The sequence below is a fragment of the Abramis brama genome (assembly GCF_963993115.1).
Source record: "Abramis brama genome assembly, chromosome: 6".
NCBI lineage: Eukaryota > Metazoa > Chordata > Actinopteri > Cypriniformes > Leuciscidae > Abramis > Abramis brama.
In genome coordinates, this window is record NC_139968.1 from 43,180,006 (window position 1) to 43,204,170 (window position 24,165).

General features: G+C 34.9%; 2 protein-coding genes across 3 annotated transcripts in view; both read left to right on the top strand.

Annotated features, from left to right (window-relative positions):
* Nucleotides 1–228: 228 nt before the first annotated feature.
* Nucleotides 229–17,127, top strand: uhrf1 (ubiquitin-like with PHD and ring finger domains 1). Its single transcript, XM_084116241.1, has 17 exons — nucleotides 229–398; nucleotides 1,950–2,112; nucleotides 3,443–3,706; nucleotides 4,589–4,737; nucleotides 6,027–6,242; nucleotides 7,628–7,743; nucleotides 7,916–8,102; nucleotides 8,756–8,879; nucleotides 8,957–9,064; nucleotides 10,166–10,270; nucleotides 10,356–10,462; nucleotides 11,260–11,422; nucleotides 12,231–12,368; nucleotides 12,989–13,106; nucleotides 13,194–13,345; nucleotides 13,436–13,534; nucleotides 14,565–17,127. The coding sequence occupies exons 2-17, from the start codon at nucleotides 1,960–1,962 to the stop codon at nucleotides 14,712–14,714; spliced, it is 2,349 nt and encodes a 782-aa protein (XP_083972367.1). The 5' UTR covers nucleotides 229–398; nucleotides 1,950–1,959; the 3' UTR covers nucleotides 14,715–17,127.
* Nucleotides 17,128–17,791: 664 nt separating this feature from the next.
* The window catches only part of kdm4b (lysine (K)-specific demethylase 4B), a 63,053-nt gene continuing 56,679 nt past the window's right edge, over nucleotides 17,792–24,165 (top strand). The window contains exons 1-2 of one of the 2 annotated variants that reach the window (XM_084116660.1): nucleotides 17,792–17,922; nucleotides 23,069–23,463. In XM_084116660.1, the coding sequence (XP_083972786.1) occupies nucleotides 23,095–23,463 (369 nt within the window). In that variant the 5' untranslated portion in view covers nucleotides 17,792–17,922; nucleotides 23,069–23,094. The remainder of the gene's footprint in view (nucleotides 17,923–23,068; nucleotides 23,464–24,165) is intronic. The other variant, XM_084116661.1, reaches the window with a different exon arrangement.

The following is a 24,165-nucleotide window of genomic DNA, read 5'->3' on the forward strand; positions in this document are numbered from 1 at the left end:
ATAAACGAATCAGCAGTACATTAATTATAAATAAGAAATGTATCTTCATGCTCTTATTATATTATAGTCTACCAAATTGCGCGAGATTACAGCAGAAGCCAAGGAGCCAAGCATGTGGGATAACGAGAACAGGGTTTCGCGCGCTCAGCCTACGCGCGAAAGTGACGTGCAGCCCAACCAATCGGCGGGAGGATCAGAACTCCTCTCCCCCAATCAGGAGCGCGCCGTGCCCGAGACAGGAGGGAAAACACGTTGTTGAACACTTTTATTGATTCGAGTCCCAGTTTCAGTGCGTTTCGCGGCAGGATTAAACTGTAACAAAAGTGCAACATTTTCACACTTTTATCACATTTATTGAATTAAAATCACGTCTTCTGTTTCCAAGAAGAAGATTACAGGTAAAGAGCCGCATTTAAAATCTCTTTCGGTCTATATTTAAATGTATTGTCTGTTAAACCATGCGCACGCGCCTTATTTCACTGTATAAATAATAAGAAATTTGCATATTTATCTCGTGCATGTTAATATTTATATAACCTATAGCGTTTTAAAATGTTTCTGTCATTGCATACTACACTAATTTATTTGTTATCATACTCAGACCCCAAATGAAGTCTAAATATCCTTAATTTCTGTGGTCAATTGGGTTTTTGCAATTAAATAAGTAAAAATGTTTCTTATTAATGTCTTGCATGCTGAAATAAGTAACCATAACAAACCAAAACAAGCCAGTAAAGTGTTTGTGAATGTCTAACTCGAGTAATGCAGGACCTAAGAATGGGGTACTGATGCATTAACCAATTTTATACCATTTAAAATGATAAATGTGTAATAATTTGACACACATTCTGTAATTCTTAGTTTAGATTTGACATTTAGGGGTCTGTTTTTGATACAAGACCACCCACATCATGGCCAGCACACAACCCCTCATTTAAATGAACTCGATTCGCACTATCTAATCCCCGTGTAAACGGATTGATTTCTGCAAATAAACATTATAGCTAGACTTATATAAGAAGTTTAGGTATCATTCCAACTTCCTGTTTTGTTTTTAAGTCGACAAAATAACGATGTTATCTGACCCGATGCAGTACCTTTGAGTGACAGTTAGGGGGCGTTTCCGCCATTTCCGCCAACAACAGGCGAGGTTTGATGTCAACAAGGTTTTCTAAAGCTATTATTTAAGCTTGCACACGTAGAATGGAAAATAATCTCTCCCATCCATTTTAAATTGAATCTGGAAAGGTACCATGGTATTACCATGTTTTTTTTTTTTTGGGCATGCACCATGGTAATGCCATGTTTTTGGACAATTACCATGTTAAAACCATTTTTTGGGCATTTACCATGGTAATACCATGTTTTTTTGGCAATTATTTTGGTAATACCATGTTTTTAGGGCATCTACCATGGTAATACCAGATTTTTTGGGGGCATGTACTATGGTAATACCATGTTTTTTTGGCCATTTACCATGGTAATACTGTGTTTTTCCATCTGTAGTCTTTGGCGTATCTTTGAAAAACAATTGCATATGAATATTGTAAGCGTAATCATTTAGTATTATAATATATAGCCTATGTAGTTTGGTTTTTAAAAATTATGATTAAAAACCATACGGAAAATATTGGTGAAATGGTGTGGGAATGCTCATAAATCAAAGAACCTTGGATTTTACCTTTCAATGGCATCACTTTACCAACGCCCATTTTGTAAGTGTAACAGGACTCTAAATAAAGTCTTAAAGAAATGTAGACTGTTTCAAAGCAGCAGTTGTAAAACCGCCAGAGGAGCCGAACGAGGAAAAAGCTGCCCGTGTTGTTCACGTCACTGTGAAACGAACACCTTTTTCCTGCTCGTTTGAAGCTCCTGGCTCCGGGCCATTGTCTGAACTATAAAAAGGAAGGTGTGGAAACAATCTCACTTTCTGATGTCACTTGTCCCAGGTTTGCCGCCATGTGGATCCAGGTGCGCACTATGGATGGCAAGGACACCCATCGGGTCGACTCCCTGTCCAAGCTCACCAAGGTGGACGAGCTGCGAGTGAAGATCACCGAACTCTTCAACGTCGAACCCGATAGGCAACGACTCTTTTACAGGGGCAAACAGGTGACGTGTGCCATTCGCAAGCCGTTTTACTTCCATAATGTGATGAATTTGCTTAAATCATAGTCATTTTCAGTCAATAAATGTTTTTAGAGAAATCATATTGGTTATTTTGCATAATTAGGCCCAATTGTAAGGTTGAATTGACTTGGAGAAACTTGGGTGGAAAAATGGGCGTGGCTTGGTTTTATCTGTCAAATTGATTGGATGGTGAAAAATTAACCATTATTTTGTGTGTTCTTAAACACATTCACAAGAGCGAATGTTTTTACGCAAGTAAAACAAATTTGCGTTGATTGCTCGTGAAATAATTCTTGCGCAAATTGTCACATTCACTAAGCAAACCAAAGTTAAAAAATGGCCTTGATTCTACAGTAAACGTATCGTATCTTTTGGTTACTTCGCTAAATTTGTCTCTACTATGTTTAAATCGTTATACACACTTAATGAGTTTAATTTTATAATGAACAAAGTTCTTACCATACAACTTTTTAATATTCAAAACAACTAGATTAAAAAGTTTGTCAAGACTAACTTTATGTTGGCTTGAGAAAGTATCTTATAAAGTTTGAGATTTCTTTAAGTTTGAAGTATTTCTTTAAGTTTGAGGTATATTTCTGAGGTATTTCTTTAAGTTTGAGGTATATTTCTGAGGTATTTTTTTAAGTTTGAGGTATATTTCTGAGGTATTTCTTTAAGTTTGAGGTATATTTCTGAGGTATTTCTTTAAGTTTGAGGTATATTTCTGAGGTATTTCTTTAAGTTTGAGGTATATTTCTGAGGTATTTCAGGTATATTTCTGAGGTATTTCTTTAAGTTTGAGGTATATTTCTGAGGTATTTTTTTAAGTTTGAGGTATATTTCTGAGGTATTTCTTTAAGTTTGAGGTATATTTCTGAGGTATTTTTTTAAGTTTGAGGTATATTTCTGAGGTATTTCTTTAAGTTTGAGGTATATTTCTGAGGTATTTCTTTAAGTTTGAGGTATATTTCTGAGGTATTTTTTTAAGTTTGAGGTATATTTCTGAGGTATTTCTTTAAGTTTGAGGTATATTTCTGAGGTATTTTTTTAAGTTTGAGGTATATTTCTGAGGTATTTTTTTAAGTTTGAGGTATATTTCTGAGGTATTTCTTTAAGTTTGAGGTATATTTCTGAGGTATTTCTGAGGTATTTCTTTAAGTTTGAAGTAGTTTTAAGTATTTTTTTGTTACGCTATGCTCTGAAATCATTTGTAAAATGTCGAATCTGTGTAAATCCTTGATATTTTACACATTTGTCATAATGTTGTTTTAACATTAATTTAACTCGTCCACTTCTTCTTTGGCCACGATAGATGGAAGACGGTCACACCCTCTTCGACTATAACGTGGGCTTGAACGATATCGTTCAGCTTCTGGTACGGCAGGCGCTCCCGTCGGCGGCGGCGCTCCCGAAGGACAAGGAGGCCGAACTCTCCGACTCGGACTCTGGCTGCGGATCGGCCCAGAGCGAGTCCGATAAAGGATCCACGCATGGCGAGAGCGACGGCCAAAACGCTGGAACCTCAGTCCAGACCGACGCACCGGACCTCGTCGACCCGGGCTTTGGGTTTTACAAGGTGAGATGGGCGGGAAAATGAGCTTCTAATAAGTCAAAGCCATTCTTGCGCAAATTGTTGCATCCAATAATCAAATCAAATTTGATAATTGTTGATTCCACTACAAATGTCTCATTGGCTGTTTTCTTTCTGTTGTTTCGCTCATAAAGTTTCTCACATATTTTAAGTATTTATCTTCAAACTTAATGATTTTGATTGTATAACGAACAAAGTTCAAATTTGTATAATCGTAAATTGTTGTACAAACGTGTAATGAAAAACGTGTTAATTTCCTCACCAAATTGTTCTTGCGCAAATTGTTGCGTTCGATGAGTAACTCGTATTATTATTTTTCTTTTGGAAATCGTTAAAGTTGTGTTGTCGGCCGTAAAGCATTCGTAAATCCATTCTTGTGTAAGAACTAATGTGTGATGTTTGTGGAAGTACTTTTTATTCAAGTTGATATTTTATCAACGAATTTGCTTTATTTGCTCATGAAACTATTCTTGCGCAAACTTGCACATTTAAGTAACTCAAATTAAAAATCGTGTCAATGTTCATTTTATTTAACAATTTTTTTTAATTACAATACAGTTAAAATGTTTCATGTAAATTTATAAAAGACATTTACTCAATGTTTTGTTACACTAGTCTCTAAAATTGTGTAAATCTTTTAAATTGTTCGTAAGACGCAAGAACTAATGCGTGATGTTTGTAAAATCCCTTTTTTTAACGCAAGATGTATAATTCGTTTAACAGAACAGAAACTATTCAAGCAAATCAGAACAATCTTGTCGGTTCCACTAAATGTCTTGCTGGCCTTTTTCTTTCTGTTGGATGTTCGAAACGTAACATTTGAACACTTTTTTTTTTACTTTTCTTTTTTTTTTTTTTTTCTCTCAGATAAACGAGTTTGTAGATGCTCGAGACTTGAACATGGGCGCCTGGTTCGAGGCGCAGATCGTCAACGTTACAAAAACAGCAAAGGCTTCAGAGGAAGATGGAGGAACTGATGGGGAAGAGGAGATTATTTACCATGTCAAATACGAAGAGTAAGTCTCTATTTTGGAGTAAAAGAATATAACACTGATCCTGATCATGAATCCACTGCAAAATAATACAAATAAAATAAAATAAAACAATAAAAAATTGTTTAACACAAAATAATGGCAAGAAACCTTTGGTCGGCTGCACGCAAAAACTAACATGCGTACCAGTGTAGGCTGATTCACGAACGATTGACTCTTATGAGCCGATTCATTAAAAAAATCGATAGCTTGTGAATCCGAATCCAGTCTAGAAATCTTTAACCGATACACAGTGAACGCGTTACGAACAGTTCAAATGATGCATGAGTTACAAACTCGCAAGCCAGTTAATTTAAATCAATCCAACAACTATTAGACTGTTTTTATTCAGAAAATATATTAATGGACATTTTTAAAAAGGTTTCTCCTGGAATAATTGTAGAATTTCTAATTATTGTAAACATTGTAAGGAATTGATTGTAATCATAATTATTTTTAAAATTGAAATACGGTTGATTGCCATGAATATAGCCACTGCCGCTGATATGGCGTTAAATCATAAATAAATCCAACAACTGATTCGTTGGATTTTCAGTCAAATGTTTTTACAGAAAATAGTAGGGCTGCACAATATATCTTATCTTATATATTATCGAAATATAAATGATCGAAATATCGCAAATGTAAATATCGCGATATGCGTATCGCAACAGCTTGCAATAACTGGGGTCATGAACAAAAGACTAAATCACTCACTGCTCTCGGCTGAATAACTTTTGTAGCTTTAATAAGAATCAGGATATGTAATTTTATTTTTACCTTTGATTATTCAGTTTCTGTTATTAAATAATCCTCCTTAAATAAACTTCCTGAAACCCTAAACCCTGTGGTTCACACTGATGTTCACTTTCAGAAGCTGTAGGGATGTTTTCTTGTCACAAAAAGAATGTGAAATGCGTATGTAGGCTATATAATTTTAAATATATTTTAAAGATAATTTAAGTTTATTTTACACACTTTAAGCATAATCGAATCGCATTTTTCTTCAATACCGTGCAGCCCTAGAAAATAGTATTTAGCGTAATAATGCCCATTTGTAAGGTTGAATTGACTTTAAGTTTGACTGTCTTTTCCAAACAGGAAGAAATTGTCTACAATTTGTTTTCCCTCCAATTCTAACAGATTCATGCACCTGTTAACATCAAGTTTCAGTCCTTCCTTTCATCTGTGTTTTAAACTGTTGATCAAAGGCCGTCTGTTTAAGCGTCCCACACCATCTGAATGCTAATCACGCGTGCCTGTGCTCTGTGCAGTTACCCTGAGAACGGCGTGGTGCAGCTGCGCGGGAAAGACGTTCGTCCGCGAGCAAGAACCGTGTACCAGTGGCACCAGCTGGAGCAGGGCATGATCGTGATGGTCAACTACAACCCGGACGAGCCCAAAGAGCGCGGCTACTGGTACGACGCCCAGATCCAGAGGAAGAGGGAGACGCGCACCCAGCGCGAGGTGTTCGGCAAGATCCTGCTCGGGTAGGGGGACGTTTTAGCCTTCAAAGACAACTTTGCTTGTGCTTCCTGAGAGCCAGACTTTTGGCCAGAGCATGCAGACGAATGGTCAGTTTGTACGTTGTCGAATTGTGTGAATCGATCATAAAGCGTTCATAAATGCAAGAATGAATGTGTAAAATTTGTCAAACCACTTTTTGTGTACAACAAATGTGCGTTGACCGTATGAAACAATTCTTGCACAAATTGTCACGTTCATTGAGCAAAAAAAAAAGCTGTCCTACTGTAAATGTCTTGCTGGACATTTTATATTTAAATCATTATTCATTTATAATGAAAGTTCTTTGTAATTTTTTTTAAATTTTTTCATCGTGCAATTTTAAAGTTTTTTTTTTCTTCTTAATGTTTTTTAGCTTTTAAGGCTATTTAAAAAAATATGCATTTTTAGTTACACTAGGCTCTTAAATATAAACAAGTTTTCCGCGAAAGTTTTTTTTTTTTTTTTTTTCTCCGTTGGTTTGTTCAAGTTGTTTCTTTTTATATTTGAATAGTTTGAATAAAAACATTAGTAAATGATTGAATTGGTGTAAATTTGTCGTGATGGTCAAATCAAATAAAAATAAAAAGTGTCCATTATAATTAACTTCGTAAGTTATGATGCAAGTTTGTTTATATGTAATATTAAAAAAAAAAAAAAAAAAAAAAAATATATATATACACAAAACAATTTTGTTGCTCCAGGCTCTAAATTGATTTTGTGTAAATTGCTTGTATAGTGCATACAGTGATATTACACATTTGTTCTTGTGCAAAATTTTTTTATGAACAGTTATCGGTTTTCAGAAGAAAATTGCGTTAATTGCTTGTGAAACCATTCTTGCGCAAATTGGCGCATTTAATAAGCAAATAACATTACAAAATTATTTATTCCACTGTAAACTTCTTGCTGCCATTTTCTTTTTGTTGGTTTGCTCACAAAGTTCCTCTTAAATTAAAATTATTTACAAACTTAAGTATTTTAATTGTGTAATAAAGTTCATAATAGTAAACATAATATAGTAGTATAAACAATTATATAGATTAGTTACACTAATTAAATCATTTGTAAATCACTGAATTTGTGTAAATCATTCTTGCACAAGAACAAATTTGTAAAATGTCTGTAAAATCACTTTTTACGCAAAGTGTTGCATTCATTTAGCAGAACAAATTTGCGTTAATTGCTCATGAAACCATTCTCGCGCAAAAATTCGCTTTCAAAAAGCTAATAAAAACATTAGTAAATGATTGAGTTGGTGTAAATTTGTCGTGATGGGCAAATCAAATAAAAAATAGTGTCCATTTCACTATAAATGTCTTGCTGGCCATTTCGTTGGTTTGATCACAAAGTTTGTCCGCAATTTCTACAGGGACGCCGGTGATTCTCTCAACGACTGTCGCATCATGTTCGTGACTGAAATCTACAAGATTGAAGAGCCAGGATGTTCAGATGGTCCAGGAGCCTCTTCCGACAGCCCTCTCAAGAGTGAGTTTGGCTTTAGTACTGCACCTGATTTTAGTACTGCTTTGATTTGCAAATGTTAAAGGTAGTTCACCCAAAAATGAGATGGAGAAAGTCATAGGATGGCTTGTTATGGGATAATACACCATTTTTGGTTGAACTAATGCTTTGAAGTGCCTCGTTTTTGTCAAATCAGGGTCAAATGGACCCGAATGCAAGGTGTGCAAAGACGACCTGAAGAAGAACTGCCGCGTGTGCAACTGTCACGTGTGCGGCGTGAAGCAGGACCCCGACAAACAGCTGCTGTGCGACGAATGCGACATGGCGTTTCACATCTACTGCCTGAACCCACCGCTCACCAAAATCCCCGCCGACGAGGACTGGTGAATGAGTTTACCGTCACTAACTGCAAATCGAATAAAAATATAGTCGATTCCACTATATATGAGTATCGTTTGATTCCTAATTTTATTTGCTTATCGATTCCTAATTTCAATTCCAGTAAGGTAAAAAAAAAAACTTGGATATCATTCACATTTAGTCTTTGAAAAAACATTTAATTGTAAATAAATATCATGAACAAAAATCAACAGGCTAAAGAACACTTACACAAGGAACTTTTGAGTTTAAAGATAAAAATACCATAGAAAAACAACTAGTCTAATATATATTTCAAGCATTATTAAAGACAAGTAAACACTCAGTAATTGTTAAACACTCAGTTTTCTCTTTGTCTTTTGTTGTTTGATCAGTGTTATAGAGACGGCATCAGGAATATTAGGCTGCTGTCACTTTAAGAGCTGCACGGATCCAGTATACTGATACACACTCCTGCAGAACTGAAAACAGCACGCGAGTCGTCTCTCGTTTGAATAGTTTAAAGTCATATTGAAATGCTCACAAAGGAATCGATAAGATGAATCGAAATTTAAAATTTATAACAAGTATCCGATTCCTGACCTCAAATATTCGATTCCAGAATTAGAATAGATTTTTGATTTCCCAACCCTAACTATAAATGTCTTTTTTCTCGCAGGTATTGTCCAGAATGCCGTAACGACGCCAGCGAGGTGGTTCTGGCTGGAGAGAAGCTGAAGGAAAGCAAGAAGAAGGCCAAGATGGCGTCTGCGAGCTCTTCCAGTCAGAGGGACTGGGGGAAGGTGCGTTTCAGCCCAACAAGTTAGCAAATGGAGTCGTTCAGATGATGTGTTTATGAGCCTGGTGTCTTGTTTTGTAGGGAATGGCGTGTGTCGGCCGCACCAAACAGTGCACCATCGTTCCTTCCAACCATCACGGGCCCGTTCCTGGAGTTCCAGTGGGAACGCTCTGGAAGTTCAGAGTGCAGGTGGGCATCTCTGATAGATGAATATTTATTTAATGTTTAGGCCTCTTATGTGGACAGTATGGAGTACCTCAAGGCTCAGTACTAGGACCGTTGCTTTTCACCCTGCACATGCTCTTCTTGAGAGAGATATCATTAGGAAACGTGGTGTTATTTTTCACTGTTAACGTCCTTTTCTTCATACGTCATTACGCTATTTCTACGTCATTGCACTCATTGTTTTCAATCCGATCAAGTGTTTACATGTCCTCTCAATTGGATAAGAAAAGGACTAAACCACCCCTTTCAATCCGATCGAAATTTAATTCGGATGGAGCTCGAGGTGTTTATACGAAGGCTTTTCAGTCCGATTAAGCCGTCAATCTAATTACTAATGGATGATTTGGTTGCATGTAAACATAGGCACTGACATCCTGAAGTAAACTTTGAATCGCTCGGGATAATCCCACGGCGAACTCTCCTTCCTCTCTACGCAATCTCAGGATTGTTGGATGGACCCAATATTTCCTCTTTCTTTTTTTAAGAAGAGAGAGGACAACAAAATAATCCTCACTGCTTGAAGACTCCATTTTGTATTGTTTTGTGTATTTCTTTTTTCCCAAACTGATTAAGCGTCGTACTCCGTGTGCAAGGTTTCTGTGCGTGATTAATTTTTAGGATGACAAACACGAACACGGACTTCTTCACTCCCTGTCGGATGGATCTGTAAGAATTGAGAAATTAGAAAATGACGGACAGTCTGGTTGAAGAGCGACCAGACCCTGAGAGAACAAAGGACCTCTCTGGAAATTAACGTTTTAACTCCCCCTTGTGCACTATCGAGACGAAAGTCTCACCTCCGAGTCATCCAAATCTACATCTCTTTCCCTCATCCCCTCTCTCCTTCTCCCCTATGCGAAGATCACCAAAACTCACCCAAGAATATATGGTTTAATGTGAATGATTAACATCGAGTATTATACATATTTAGTATCATTTGAAATGTCTCATTGCGACTGGTACAAATGTCTAATTTCCAAATAAGTAAAACAAAAGGTAATAAGGTTTTTAAGAGTTTAGGGATACCTGGCAATATTAACGTGATTTTGTGTTTGTGTTGGTCAGGTGAGTGAATCTGGCGTCCACAGGCCTCACGTCGCTGGGATTCACGGCAGAAGTAACGACGGCGCTTACTCTCTGGTGCTCGCCGGAGGCTACGAAGATGACGTGGTATGTCTGCGAACACTTGCCCTAAACCATCCCTCAGGTAGTCCTTCCCTTCCTCCGTTTACCTGTGACGTTTTCCTCATTCCAGGACGATGGTAACGAGTTCACCTACACGGGCTCCGGGGGTCGCGACCTCTCAGGGAACAAGAGAACAGCAGAGCAATCCTGCGATCAGAAGCTCACCAACATGAACAGGTCAGAAACACAGCAGTGCATGTTCAAGACGACGATCGTAACGACTAGGGATTATAATGCCATTCTTTGCCGGATCGGGGATCGGTCAGACGGGGCCGATCCGAATCCGATGTTGTACACTATTGTGTTATTGTTAAGCCCCACAAAAGGCACAAAAACACTATAAAGCATCAACTTTTCTATTTTACTGCACTATATTATAATTGTTCTAAAGCCATTCCATAGTTTAACCACTTAAGTAAGAGTTGTTGTTTTTTTGAGTATCACACACAAAAGTAAAGACTCATAACTCCAAAACTATAGCAAAGAGCACCAAAAGGTAGGTATCGTTTAATAGAAAACATTAAAAAAAGAAGCTGAGTTTTTAAGCTTTTAAAATGACACCCTTTTTTTTTTTTTTTGCACTTTGGGTTTAAGGGGTTAATGTGAAATGGAAATGAATATTGAAGTCGTTAAATTTAAGTTCCCGTAAACGCTTCCCTCAGCTGCGGATGTCAGTCGTTCAGCATTTAAACTGTGTGTAGCGATCGCTTCCTATTATTATACTTGTTCTGTAGATAAAGGTCTATGGTTTCGCATAAAATGGTGTTTATTGCTGTTCATGTAACTTTTTTTTTTTTCTATATTTTCCTTTTTTCACAGTAACTGAAATTTAAAACTGTTAAAAGAAAAGGCTCAAACTATTGCATTGATGTGATATATATACAACGCATCAGTATCTCTTCCCTTTTTGGCCTTAATTGCATCAGCAGAAAAGATTATGTATTGTGTGTGTATAAATGTGATTGTTATTGTAGGGCTCTTGCTCTGAACTGTAACGCGGCGGTGAACGAGAAGGAAGGCGCGGAGGCTAAAGACTGGAAAGCTGGGAAACCTGTGAGAGTCGTGCGCAGCTCCAAGGGACGCAAACACAGCAAATTCAGTCCTGAAGACGGAAACCGATACGACGGCATTTACAAGGTGAGCCATTTACCAGTGATGGGCGATTCATTTATTCATAGGCCTGTATTTATTTTATTTATTCTTTTATTGTTTGTTTATTTTTTTTATATTAATACATTCACATGCCTGTTTTTATTTATTTGTTTTATTCGCTTGTATTAAGTTTTTTTTTTTTTTATATTTATTTATTCATTCACAATCCTGTATTTATTTTATTTAGGATTTATTTATGTTTATTTATGGATTCATTCCCAGGCTTTTATTAATTTAGTTATTTATTCCTATATAAATATTTATACATGTATATACATTATACATTTTTTTATTATTATTTATTTAAATGTATTAATTTATTAATTCACAGGCCTGTATTTCATTTCCTCTCACTTCATTCCCTTCCCTTCTTCCTCCTTTCCTTTCTTGGCTTTTATTTTATTTATGCATTTATTTATTTATGCATTTATTCTTTCACATGCCTATATTTCTATTCATTCATTCATTCATTCATTCATTCATTCATTCATTGGCTTGTATTTCATTAAATTTTTCTATAATTTATTACATTTATTCATTATAAATATATGTATATGTTCATTCAGTTATTTGCACTTGATCCAGTAATACTAACACTTTCTCTTCTATTCTATTATTAAAAAATAAAAAAAAAGTTAACATGCACTGCGTTAGATTAAACTGAGAAGGGTCATAGCACTTGCATATTGTCGTCCTACTGTTAGTTTAACTGCTTCTATTGTTCTCTTGTAAGTTGCTTTGGATAAAAGCGTCTGCTAAATGAATAAATGTAAATGTATTTATATTTAATTAGGTGGTAAAGTACTGGCCAGAGAAGGGCAAGTCCGGCTTCCTCGTTTGGAGATACTTGCTGAAGCGAAATGATGACGAACCGGCGCCGTGGACCCGCGACGGAAAAGAGCGCGTTAAGAAACTGGGGCTCACCATGCAGGTACCGTCACGTTTCGCCCCAAATCACACGCCTGTTAGTTTCTCTCGGTGAGATTCATCCATTAAAGGGATAGTTCACCCAAAAATTTAAATTAGCCCATGATTTACTCACCCTCAGATCAGTGCATCTATCCATCATAAAAGTGCATCTATCCATGATAAAAGTGTATCTATCCATCATAAAAGTGCATCTGTCCATCATAAAAGTGCATCTATCCATCATAAAAGTGCATCTGTCCATCATAAAAGTGCATCTGTCCATCATAAAAGTGCATCTATCATAAGTGCATCTGTCCATCATAAAAGTGCATCTATCCATCATAAAAGTGCATCTGTCCATCATAAGTGCATCTGTCCATGATAAAAGTGCATCTATTATCATAAAAGTGCATCTATCCATCATAAAAGTGCATCTATCCATGATAAAAGTGCATCTATTATCATAAAAGTGCATCTGTCCATCATAAAAGTGCATCTGTCCATAAGTGCATCTATCCATCATAAAAGTGCATCTGTCAATCATAAAAGTGCATCCATCCATGATAAAATATAAATATATAATTATATAATTTTAATTTTTTGGTGAACTATCCCTTTAACCCTGGTTCTCTTGCCCTGCAGTATCCTGAGGGTTATCTGGAAGCCGTGGCTGCGAAAGAAAAGGAGAAGGAGAACAAAATGGAAGAGGAAGTTGAAGAAACGCCCACCAAGGGCAAGAGAAAGCGGAAATCCCAGACCGGTAGGTGAAAACGTCCCAGTGTGACCCTCACCAGGCCTAAAGATCTTTCTGTTTACATCCGTAACATCCTCGTTTCCCCGATCGTAGTGGACGAGAAGAGTTCTCCGGCCAAAGGCACGCCTAAGAAGATGAAGGTGGAGGCGTACAAACTGAGCAAAGAGCAGAAGGCCTTGATCAAGGACGACGAGCTGAACAAGAAGTTCTGGGACGAGGCCATGCAGTCTCTGAGCCTCGGACCTGTATGTACTCATTATTTAGCCGTGCGTGACCTGTCGTTTAAGCTGCTGGGAGGATTATTGTGAGTTTAATGTCTTCATTTCGCACTGTAGCGCTTCCTGAATAAAGTGGAGGAAGTTTTCCTGTGCATCTGCTGCCAAGAGGTCGTCTATCAGCCCATCACCACAGAATGCCAACACAACGTCTGCCGGGTGAGAGACGCAGACGAGCGCTCGACGTCACTTTAATTTATCAGATGGGCCTGATAACCAAACTTTGATTTATTTTAATTATTCTTTTAATTATTCTTTTAATTTCATGTATTTTTTAAATTTTCCATCCATCCTTTCTTTTTTCCTTCCTTTTTTCCTTCCTTTCTTTTTTCCTTCCTTTCTTTCTTCCTTCCTTCCTTCCGTCCTTCCTTTCTTTTTTCCTTCCTTTCTTTTCTTTCTTTTTTTCTTCCTTCCTTCCTTCCTTCCTTCCTTCCTTTCTTTTTCCTTTCTTTTTTCCTTCCTTCCTTTCCTTTTTCCTTTCTTTTTTCCTTCCTTCCTTCCTTCCTTCCTTCCTTTCTTTCTTTTTTCCTTCCTTCCTTCCGTCCTTCCTTTCTTTTTTCCTTCCTTCCTTTCTTTCTTTTTTCCTTCCTTCCTTTTTTCCTTCCTTTTCTTCCTTCCTTCCTTCCTTCCTTCCTTCCTTCCTTCCTTCCTTCCTTCCTTTCTTTCTTTTTTCCTTTCTTTTTTCCTTCCTTCCTTCCTTTCTTTTTTCCTTTCTTTTTTCCTTCCTTCCTTCCTTCCTTTTTTTCTTCCTTTTTTCCTTCCTTCCTTTCTTTTTTCCTTCCTTCCTTCCTTTCTTTTCCTTTCTTTTTTCCTTCCTTCCATCCTTTCTTTCTCCTTCCTTTCTTTTTTCCTTGCTTCCTTTTTTCCTTCCTTTCTTTTTTCCTTTCTTTTTTCCTTTCTTTCTTTCTTTCTTTCTTTCTTTCTTTCTTTCTTTCTTTTTTTCTTTCTTTCTTTCTTTCTTTCTTTCTTTCTTTCTTTCTTTCTTTCTTTCTTTCTTTCCTTCCTTTCTTTTTTCCTTCCTTCCTTCAAAAAATGTAATGGGCTCACACTCGCGATATGAGCCCAATTACATTTTTTTTTTTAAAAATTAAAATAAAATAATAAACAAATTAGCTTGATTTACTTCTATCATGGCCTCTTTTTTTTGTTGGCAGCAAATTCAATAAGCTGGATTTTCTTCTCTTCACAGGAATGCCTTCAGAGATCTTTCAAAGCCGAGGTCTACACCTGTCCGGCTTGCCGACACGATCTGGGCAAAAACTACCAGATGACGGTGAACAAACCTCTCCAAGCCATCCTCACTCAGCTCTTCCCCGGATACAGCAGCGGCCGGTGTTGACGCGACAATTCCACGAACGAAAAATGGATTTCGTTTTTTTTAATATATTTAACAAATGCATCAGGTTGTAGGATTGATCGAAACACCTCCGCCTACTTGATTTGGCCCTGTTTTGTGATCTGCCTCTGTCTATCCACTAAACTTCGCACCCTTACAAGTGTATTCTTCGGAATCACGAGCTTCGTTTTTACGAGGAAATGTGATTCTAGCGATGTAGTTGTGTTTTAGCTATAGATGCTTCCTGTTCCCTAAACCAGCACAATGAACTGTAGCTATGCACAATTACCATGTTCCTTAAACACTTTTTCACTGTATTTTTTCATTACAATGATTTGTATCAAAAGCACCAGCCATAGTAACTTGTTAAAAACGAGCCCGTCAATTGCGATTGACGTTTTTAATGCACCATTGTTAGCCCTAAATACATTTTAATAAACTAGCTATGCATTGTGATGTTTGCGATGTTAATCTAAAAACTTTTTTTTGCCAGCGGTGTTTCGTCATTTGTGACGTTAACAAGCCTTTGCATGAATGCTAGCAAGATCCGTGAGTTTAAATTGCTGTAGCTTTACTAGCGCACAAAAACGATGTTGGTTAATTAATTTCGCAAGCAGTAACGATGATTTGTACGAAAGCGCTGGTTTTAGAATCCCTTTAAAACAATCCCATCGAGATCAGTGCGTTTCATGTTTTTACTGTGCCATCATTAGCACTAACATTTTTATTAAATTAGCAATGCATTGTGATGTTTGCTACGTTAATCTCGTAACTTTTTTTTTGCCTTCAATATTTTGTCACTTGTGATGTTAACAGGCTTTCTTATGAATGCTAAGTTTAAGTTGCCAGAGCTTTATTAGCACACAAAAACAAATTAAATGTTCGTTAGTCTTTTTCCGCAAGCAGTAACGATGATTTGTACGAAAACACTGGTTGTAGAATCCCTTTAAAATTATCCCGCAAGATCAGTGTGTTTGTTTTTACTGTACCATCGTTAGCGTTAAACACCTTTAAATGAACTAATTAACTGCCTGCAGTATTTCGTAATTTGAGACGTTAACAAGCCTTCGTACGAATGCTGTGAAGACCGTCAAGTCTAAGTTGCCGTAGCTTTACTAGCGCACAAATACCAATGCGATGTTCGTTAATAATTTTTCGCGAGCTGTAACAATTTTTTGAATGAAAGCAGCGTTTAAATTGCCATAGCTTTACTAGCGCACAAAAACAAATACGATGTTCGTTAATTAATTTCGTACACCATAGTGAGGATTTGTACGAAAGTGCTGGTTCTAGAATCCCTTTAAAATGATCCCGCAATATCAGTGTTTTTTTTTTTTTTTTTTTTTAATTGTACAATTGTTAGCGTTGAATACATTTAAATGAACTAATTAACTTTTTGGCCTGTGATATTTTGTAATTTGAGACGTTAAAAAGCCTTTGTACGAATGCTATTAAGTCCAAGTTGTCGTAGCTTTACTAGCGCACAAATACCAATACGATGTTTGTTAATCATCCCGTTAAAAACATCCTGTTTTAACAACCCTTTGTATGAATGCTATTAAGATCCGCAAGTTTAAGTTGCTCTAGCTTTACTAGCGCACAAAAACGTTTTTTTTTTTCTTCTTTTTTCGACTTTATTAAAAAACAATTTCAGTCGTATTTACATTATTGGTAACTAACTAAATTTATTCAAAAAAAATAATTTTAACCTTATATTAATTTACGTAAAAACTGAACTTTCTCGTCCATTTTGGTAAGCGACTAAAATACGCTCTGAAATTAATAATTACTATCCCTCATTTTTTTCCGTTTCATTTATTTGCTTAGCTGTTTAACTGCTGTATGTGCTTTACAAATGAAGTTTTTTTTTTTTTTTTTTTTACTAACTTCTGCCGTTATGCAAACAGTGGTCATGCGCGTAAAACCGCTCTGCAGTTTTCAGCCGGATCCGGTTTTAAGCGCTCCTAGTCTACCTTGACTTTTCGAAGGTTTTCGAGGTTAATCCGTGAACTGTTTTCCGCACAAACCCTGACAGTTTCTCATTCAGGAAGTATTTAAGTGTATCGTCTTTTTTCGCCTATTGATGTTCTTTGCTTGTTGTAAGAGTTATTATAGCATTTGCTAAATAAATGCCTGAGGCTGCAGATAATTACTTTTTTTTTTTTTTTTTTTTCTTAGTTATACCTCAGCTATTTCTAATATTTGCGTAGACTGGAGCTGTATATTCTAAAATTTTGAAAATTGTATATTTTTAGCACTTGTATTTAGCCATTTTATGTAGTGGTTGGTGCATAGATTTTTTTGCACTGGGATGAGTGCTATATTTTTCAATAAACTGTATTGATCTTTTATATAAACCCACTGTGTGTAAGAGAGCTCTTCTTTTCCTAATAAAACGCTGTTGTGTGTTTAATGCATTCCAGTCACTCATAGAAGTTTGTGTAGTCATTAACTTAATGTTTTGCCAGCAATTAAGACACTCAATACATCCTTAAAGGTGAAATGTGAGTTTAATTGCGCACCTCTTTGGTATAAAACTCAATTTTTTTGAGTTTTCAACCTACTTGAATTGAGTAATAACCAAGAGCACAAGTTAAGTCACAGCAAAGAAACTGAAACCAATGTCTTGTAATCCTAAAGGCCTTTTGTTGTGAAACAAGCTGTTATAATGAATGAACGAATGAGGCATCTATATAGCACTTTCATGTACACCGAAAGAGCTTAACATAATCTGTTGTTTGTGTATATAGTCTATATTTGTCTAAATGCCGTTTGAACATATTTCCGATCGTTTTCATCGAGTTTTTCTTCTATTTGTAGTGTATTGTGCTTAAAACATGCTTGAAATAGGAAGAACGTGGTATATAAACTGTGTACATGTATAGGATATTTCTACAGACATCAAACGTAAGCGTATGATCAGATATGTCATACCGGAAGACACTTGTTATTTCGTGAGGTACGTGTTTTCCGTGTTAGTAGAATGCACAAACACAAGGCGATAGGCCAGTTGAGCCATCAATCAAACACGCCAGCCAATGGGCGATTACGCGATACGGCACTCCGGCCAATCACAGCACACGTCGCGCTGCAGTGGGCGGAGCCGCGGCCCAGCGCTGCTGTAACACTATCGAGCCTTTCGAAACCAGAAAACGGACAGAATCGAGAAGAAAACAGCGAAAAAAGAGCAAGAAACGAGCCCGAGCAGGAGGTAAAGCGATAGATACTGTTGATGTGATGGTTTCGGGTCGAACCCGCGGGCAATGGATGAGTTTTTATTGTTATTTGAGATGCTACAGAGCAGCTGTGTTGATAAGCTTGTCAAACCAGAAGCATAAACGCTACTAATGAGAAATATGAGCACACTAAAGCTATTGCTCGTAAATACAGGCGTGCATTTATCCCATAGGTCACAGTATGTGATGTATATGCACTGGCTTAATAGTTTAGGTGTGATTTTTGAATGCATTTTGCCCTAGTAGCCATGATGCATTTAGCTACACAAAGGCCATTTAAACCCCCTCCATATCTAATGCTGTTTGAACTTGAGCTGAGATGAACACTGGCAATTTTACATTGATTATGTGGCTAATAAAATATAGTAAGCGAATGTTATAAAACAATTGGTATGTATTTGAGCTGAGATACATTTTGCATACATTTATTGATTATTTGTTGAATGCATGCATAATATTTATAGTAGCTCAGATCGTAGTGTGATTAATAATACCTAATCAAATTAAGCAAGACGTTAACAGAAAGCTGTCATGGAAAAGCATTTGTTTTGTTCTTGAGCTGGGCTGTGTTTTGAATGTAGTTATTATTATATATTTTTATTTCAATGCATAGGTAATCTTTATGCTAATACATATAGTCCATAGTATGATTATGTATGTATGTAAGAGCAATTGAAATCCATCCATTTGGTTTATCGTAATATTTAGATGCAAAATCATTGAATATATAAATAAATAACATATTAAATGCTATACATTCAGTGAAAGGCAAATAAATCAATGAAAGATTTGAGTTTTGTTTAATGTTATTGATTTATATCAGTAATGCATGCAATATTCTCTGTTGTAAAAATCAGCAATTGCATGAGTATTAATATCTAATCAAAGTAACAGTTAAATAAAGCTGTCTACTTGGTTTGGTACGTGAGATGGGATGAATATTTATTTCATGCATGCATAATCTTGTGTAGTCGTTAAAATATAATCCAATATAAGATGGTGATTTGAAGTTTTATCTGTGTGGCTGTCCGGAGAGAGCATGAAATCAGTCTGTTTCTGTCTCAAGCAAAGGGAAACTTTCTAGCTATTATTGATATAATTTAGTCACACACACACACACACACACACACACATATATATATATATATATATATATATATATTAGCTAGTTGCTATTTGCATGCCATTTAAATCAAGCCATTTAAATATTTTGTGGATTTTGATATTTAAATCCACTGTCTTGAGCATAAGAAAATATCATGCAAAGCTTCATACTTGTCAGGCTGTTTTTTAATTTGAGCTATTTTAGTTTAGTTAACTATTTTATAATGTTATCATGGTTGGCGACTTCAAAATTGATGATGAAATGATAATAAAAAGTATAATACAGAATTATTTTAGCATTTGTACTACTACTGTGCTTTAAAATAGCATCTTTGTTGTTCAAAATGTGCCTTAAGGAATAATGAGAAGTAATATTTGCATTTGCTAAAACATGCAAACTCAGGGCAGAAGAGATTGTAAAGCATGTATTTGTATTGAAGTTATGCTTTGTATTGATGTGCCTTTATTTCAAGCTTGTCCACAAAGATCCTGTTCGCCCACATGTTTTATAGCATGGGCTGTTTGGCTCATGTTGTGTGTGTGTGTGTGTGTGTGTGTGTGTGTGTGTGTGTGTGTGTGTGTGTGTGTGTGTGTGTGTGTGCGTGTGTGTGTGTGTGTGCGTGTGTGTGTGCGTGTGTGTGTGCAATGCAACAGGTCAGACGAGGATTTCTGTACGGTGACAGTAGTCAAGTCTGGGAGTTGTGCTTTGGGAATTGGACTGTGTTGATACGTTTAGGTTTTTCATGCTTTTATTTTATACATTTTGATCATTTTCCTTAATACATTTACACATGGATTGTGGTTTGTAAATCCGAGTTTGCACTTTAAATTAAATTTTAAGAGGTGACATGCTATAGCCAAAATCTAAAAGTGCTTTAAACAACATTTTTCTATTCTTGAATTAATTATCTCCTTATTAAGAGACTACATGGAATATTTGTACTTTAATAATTAATCTCACATCGCAGGGCCTTTGAAATGAACTAGTGAAGATTTAAATAGATGAAAGATATAAAGAGTAAAGACAAGTTATTCCACTCCTACCAACTATAATTTCTGTTTGACTGAGCGGAAGAAAACTATGTTTTGATTCATAGATTAGTTTTATTCTTAAGTTTATTATAGTTTGTCAGCTCGTTTCTCTCCGCCCACCCCAAAAACGCACCTAATTCTACCTAAAACGCACCTAAATAGTTGTTGTTGTTATTTTTGCGATCTTTGAAAAGATTTGCTTCATGTTTGGATGGAAACCCAGCTATTGAGTCATGGCTTTTATAACCTAATCCAAAATATTGATTTTGTAAAATAAAATAATTACAGAAAATTTACTTAAAATTCTTAAGTTATAAGTTCATCGATTTAGGCTTATTTTAAATTAACCTAACCTAAAATATTGATGTTAGAAAATAGAAATATTACAGAAAAGGTCATATTTTTGATGGAGTGAATTGAAGAAGAAAAAAGTTTTTGATTCGTAGATTAGTTTTATTCTTAAGTTTGTAAGTTCATTGATTTCAGGTTTATTGTAAATTAACCTAACCTAAAATATTAATGTTAGAAAATAAAAAATGTACACTGAAGTTATTCCTCAACTGCCAGATATTACATCTAATTGACTGAAATGAGGAAAAAAAGTTTTTATTAATAGTCTATAGTAAAATAGTCTTTGATTCATATAGAATATTTTTATTCTTAAATTATAGGTTTATTGATTCAGGCTTATTTTAAATGAACCATAACCTAAAAATATTGACGTTAGAAAATCAAAAATTTACATAGAAGGTCTTCTTCAACTATCAGATATTATTTCTAATTGACTGAAATGAGGAAAGAAGTTTTGATTAATATAGAATAAAAAGTTTTGATTCATATATAATAATAGTTGTATTCCTAAATTATACGTTCATTGATTCAGGCTTATTTCGGATTGACCAAACCTAAAATATTAATGTTAGAAAATCAAACATTTACAGAGAAGTTATTCCTCAACTACCAACTAACTTAACTAAATTGTAGAAAAATTTATAGTAAATTGATTCATAGGTTAGTTTTATACTTAGAATTTGTTTTTCAGCTTGTTAGTTCATCTCAGCAGTTTTCCTCTGAATATTTTAAATGTTTTCATTTGTAAAATATGAATTGGGGGTCTTTTTGTATATTCATTTAAATTGTAACCTAAAATATTGACTTGAGAAAATCTAAAATTTACAGTAAAGTTATTCCTCAAATACCAGATATGATTTCTGATTGAATGAATTGAAGAAAAAATTATAGTGCATCGATTCATTGATTAGTTTTATACTTATAATACATTTTTAAGCTTTTCTCTGAACATTTTAATTGTTTTCATTTGTAAAATATGAATTGGGGGTGTTTTTGTAACCCTTTAAAAACAAGTTTTTGTTTTGTATATTTTTGTCTTTAAGGGCATGAAATATACACACTTTCTCATATACATTCATTTAAATTGTAACCTAAAATATTAATGTTATAAAATCAAAAAAAATACAGTAAAGTTATTCCTCAAATACCAGAAATTATTTCCGATTGAATGAATTGAAGAAAAAAAGGGTTTGATCTGTAGAAAAGTTTTATTCTTAAGTTATAAGTTCATTGATTCAAGCTTATTTTAAATTAATCTAACCTAAAATATTGATGTAAGAAAATCTCAAATTTACAGTAAAGTTCCTCAACTACCAGATATTATTTATGATTAAATGAATTGAAGAAAAAATTCATTGATTAGTTTTATACTTAAAATACATTTTTCAGCTTTTCTCTGAACATTTTAATTGTTTTCATTTGTAAAATATGAATTGGGGGTGTTTTTGTATATTCATTTAAATTGTAACCTAAAATATTGACTTTAGAAAATCTAAAATTTACAGTAAAGTTATTCCTCAACTACCAGATATTATTTCTGATTGAATGAATTGAAGAAAACATTATAGTGCATCGATTCATTGATTAGTTTTATACTTATAATACATTTTTAAGCTTTTCTCTGAACATTTTAATTGTTTTCATTTGTAAAATATGAATTGGGGGTGTTTTTGTCACCCTTTAAAAACAAGTTTTTGTTTTGTATATTTTTGTCTTTAAGGGCATGAAATATACACACTTTCTCATATACATTCATTTAAATTGTAACCTAAAATATTGATGTTATAAAATCAATTAAATACAGTAAAGTTATTCCTCAAATACCAGAAATTATTTGCGATTGAATGAATTGAAGAAAAAAAGGGTTTGATCTGTAGAATAGTTTTATTCTTAAGTTATAAGTTCATTGATTCAAGCTTATTTTAAATTAATCTAACCTAAAATATTGATGTAAGAAAGTAAAAATATTACAGAAAAGTTATTCCTCAAATACCAGATAATATTTCTGATTGACTGAAATGAGAGAATAATTATTGTACATCGATTCATTGATTAGTTTTATACTTATAATACATTTTTCAGCTTTTCTCTGAACATTTTAATTGTTTTCATTTGTAAAATATGAATTGGGGGTGTTTTTGTAACCCTTTAAAAACAAGTTTTTTTTTTGTATAATTTTGTCTTTAAGGACACATTTTTTCATATACATTGATTTAAATTGTAACCTAAAATATTGATGTTAGAAAATCTAAAATTTACAGTAAAGTTATTCCTCAAATACCAGAAATTATTTCCGATTGAATGAATTGAAGAAAAAAAGGGTTTGATCTGTAGAAAAGTTTTATTCTTAAGTTATAAGTTCATTGATTCAAGCTTATTTTAAATTAATCTAACCTAAAATATTGATGTTAGAAAATCTCAAATTTACAGTAAAGTTCCTCAGCTACCAGATATTATTTATGATTAAATGAATTGAAGAAAAAATTCATTGATTAGTTTTATACTTAAAATACATTTTTCAGCTTTTCTCTGAACATTTTAATTGTTTTCACTTGTAAAATATGATTTGGGGGTGTTTTGGATAGTGCTGTTGTTATTGAATGATTTTTGATCTGTGATGTTTTTGTATGTCAGTCCGCAGCATTAGCTGACCTGCAGTCATGGACCGGTCTTTACCTCCAGACCCGAACCCCGAGGCCCTCGCACAACCCGAACCCGCTTTAGACATGACTCCACAAGCAGAAACTGCTCAGGATTCGCCAGTAGAACCAAACATGGACTCGAATCCACAGCCATGCGAGGAACCGGTTTCAGATCCAGCCCAGGAACCGTCCACAGAACCGGCCCCAGAAATCACACCAGAACCACTAATCCCAGAACCTCGAGTCCCAGAACCAGCTCCTCCTCCAGCGGCGAACTCCTCCTACAAGATCATGACCTTCAGACCCACCATGGAGGAGTTCAAGGACTTCGGGAAGTACATGGCTTACATCGAGACTCAAGGAGCTCATCGTGCGGGTCTGGCAAAGGTATACGCAGTTCTATGAATATGCAAATGAGCCCCGCCTCCACTCACTCACTCAGCTCAGAGATCCACTGGTTGACGATCACACGTTGATCTGATTGGTTACAAGGTAGTTTGTGACGTCAGAAACACCAGCGATTTCAAAGCGTGTTTTTGAGACTGTCTTTGGTTCACTGCAGTTTTAAGGAGAAAATACTCAGCAATGCTGTCGACTTATGAATTTACACATGGTTTGTCTTAAAGCACATTAAAAACACCACATAGACACATTAACAACATTAAAAGCTGGATTTACACCACAGGGGGACTTTAAGTTTAAAAAGTTTCAGTATGCAAGATGGTTACACTCAATTAATGCTGTAAGGATCATGAATAATTTTAATTTAAAAAGTATTTATCAATCTAGGTTAATGTTACTTTATAAACATGTTATTGTTGATTCATGTTCATTTATATTTAACTAGTTATTTAGTTATTTAATTTAATTTACAACTTGAAATGTATTAGCGCAAGTAAAAAATGAACAAAAACCTATGAGGAAATGGCATAAAACATTACTTATTGTAATTTCATGTGTATTTCAGTAAATTGTTGAAAAGTTTTGACTTCTAAAACTGACAATAGCAATAATAAGTTTTAGTGCTTTTTTTTAGAAAATTTAAATACAGTTCAGTACTAATTTTGTTAATAATAATTACTATTATAT